General features: G+C 36.6%; 1 protein-coding gene across 1 annotated transcript in view; it reads right to left on the minus strand.

Annotated features, from left to right (window-relative positions):
* il1b (interleukin 1, beta) overlaps window positions 1-728 on the minus strand; it is a 4,675-nt gene extending 3,947 nt beyond the window's left edge. The window contains exon 1 of the mRNA XM_031875115.1: window positions 558-728. Within this exon, the coding sequence (XP_031730975.1) occupies window positions 558-592 (35 nt within the window). The 5' untranslated portion in view covers window positions 593-728. The remainder of the gene's footprint in view (window positions 1-557) is intronic.
* Window positions 729-2,738: the final 2,010 nt, after the last annotated feature.

Consider the following 2,738-nt stretch of genomic DNA (forward strand, 5'->3'; position numbering starts at 1 on the left):
CATAAAGGAACACTTCATCCTTCAGTTTATCACAAACATTCAACATCTACACATAAAGGAAACACTTCATCCTTCAGTTTATCACAACAAAATGAAAACTGTCATCTGAGAAGAAACTAAAGCTCTCAGAGAAATGTAGTGAAGTGAAAAGTACAATATTTACCTCTGAGATGTAGTCAAGGAGAAGTATAAAGTAGCAGAACATGAAAATACACAAGTAAAGTACTTTTTTTTTTTTACCATTGCTATTTGTGTAAATGTACATTCCACCGCTGCCAGTTGTCCCAGTTTTTCGCCATGTTGTGTTTAGTAACACTTGTTAGTGAGAAGTGAAACAGTCCGACAGACTGCTGTTTCCTTTTTGGACACATTCACTCTCAATGTAACGCTGAACTCAAGTTCACTAAAATATGTCTCTTTATGCTCTCAGCTTCCCTCAATACTTCAAGTATTTACTTAAAAATCACATTTTTTTTCAGGTTTTTCACTTGTGATCTTGATATTTCCAATAAGGCATTTTAAATAAAATAATGTAAGTTTAGGCACAAAGAACTCACCTGTCTAAAGCTTGAGATAGATCAAAGTCGCACATCGTCTTGATGTGTTGAAGAAGGCTTGAATTTGAGAAGCCAGTGATTTCGCTGAAGCTTCCAGTTGATAGCCTCGTCCCACCAGCAGGCTGAATGAGCTTCTCAGTCCCAGCGACTCTCTTTTCACAGCTTCTCAGATTCCTGATAGTAGGTTGTGGTTTCACACACACACACACACACACACACACACACACACACACACACACACGACGACATCAGGAACCACATGAAGGTAACATTTTCCCCAGGCAGATCGAACAAAATGCCTTCCACCACTGATTTCTGGCCAATACGGATTAACAAGTCAAATCTGTTGTGATGTTGTAACACGAGACAATAACAAGACAAATTACTCTGTTATCTATGAGAGGAAATAACAAACTTCCTGTTCCTAATCTGGCAATTTGTAGCCGATATATGGTGATCCAACTTTTATCCAGTAGTTTATTTAATTACAAATGAATTCCCATGTAATGCTACTAGCTACTTCATCTCAGAGGTACATATTGTACTTTTTACTACATTTGTCTGACAGCTTTAATTTCTTCTCAGGTGATTGTTCTTCCCCTTCCTGTTCAGGTAAAACCACGCATCACTTTGTTTATTAGAGGTGTTCATTTCTCCTTTAAAAGCTTCAAAGTTGTTAAAACTCTACAAATGTCTCATAAACAGTATACTGTGTATCGTGTTGTCTTAATTCCCACAGTAATGTAAATATTCCAGCTTGTACGTCCTTTTAGACACATTTAGCTCGATGTCGTCGGTGTCTGTGGACACTTTTGGATCACTGCAAGAACCTCAAATGAGGCTTTATGGGTTCAAACAATGTTTGAAAGCTTTTCTCTTGTTTGCAGAAATTATTATTTTCAATGAAAGCGATTCATACGTTTTACATTCAGCTTGCTGCTTCACTGCTGCAGGTGAGGTTTTGTGGTTTTGTTTTGAATGTGTCTGCCAGTAACCTTCTTTAACTCAGAAAAAACTTTCCCCACGTCTTCCAGTTTCAAGACACGAGGTTCGTTAGTTGAGTGGGGGTGGTGGAATTGTAAAAAAAAGTGCTTTAAAAACATGTATTGTGCCGTCACAGATACAAAAATACAAACTGCCTTTTGATGGGGAATATTGTGGTGACAAAAATAATGACCCAGCGAACACGAGATGACAAGATGTTTGCAGACCCGTCAGGGATTTATTCAACCTGTTGTACTTGAAGTATTTCAGTGTTCTGCTGTTCTACTAAGTCTCAGAGAGAAATGTTGTACTTTTTACTCCACTACATTTTAGTGACTTTACAGATTCAGATTATTAATAAAAGATATAAATCTAGACTTGGCATCAAATGTCCCAGAAAAAGATGACTAAGCCAACATCTCTGACCTTCTTCTGTTTCTGCTGAGAATAGAGTGACATGATTAAATTAGTCAATTTTTGGAATATGATTAAATCAAGGAAAATAGGTGCCACTTAAGAGTGCCCCCACCTCTGCATTTTAACACCTACAAGCATGAGGGGGGGGGGGAACAAACCGCAGCGTAGTTTCCACGGCAGGAAGTCACCAGCTTTATTACAGATGAATTTCACTTCTCATGGCAGTGTTACATCATCAATATGGGCATAATGAGTATATATATATATATATATACAATAAAATAAATATATATATTATATAAGTGTAAAAAGGAAGAAGAAAAATTAAAATAAAAAAAAGAATCCATGAACATCATGTTAACATTTTCCCGAGAGTGGGCAATTAGACGTCTTCCTTGTAGAACCTATATCAATAATTTGTTTACTTTGTACTCTGTATGTATGTGGTACCAGGATACACTTTGGGTCAAAAGGTAACTTTAGAGATAAAATCTCTTTGATTATTGTTCATTTCCTCCAAAAAACTCTTATTTCAGCAAAGTCCCAGAGTCAAGGGACAAGAGTCCCTCTTTCCTGAATACACGTTTCTGGATTATTGCTGTAAAATGTACGTAATGTTATGTGTTTCTGGTAATAACAGATTGTGTTTGCACTTGGACTAATACAAGCAAATAGATGTATAAAATAGAAGGGCAACATTTCAAAGTCTTTATTATAGCAGGAGATGAATAACAGACCAGTAATACTACACAACATACTGACCTAGTTAGACCAGTAATA

This window comes from Anarrhichthys ocellatus, unplaced genomic scaffold (genome assembly GCF_004355925.1).
Source record: "Anarrhichthys ocellatus isolate YVR2014 unplaced genomic scaffold, GSC_Weel_1.0 scaffold87, whole genome shotgun sequence".
NCBI classification, from domain to species: domain Eukaryota; kingdom Metazoa; phylum Chordata; class Actinopteri; order Perciformes; family Anarhichadidae; genus Anarrhichthys; species Anarrhichthys ocellatus.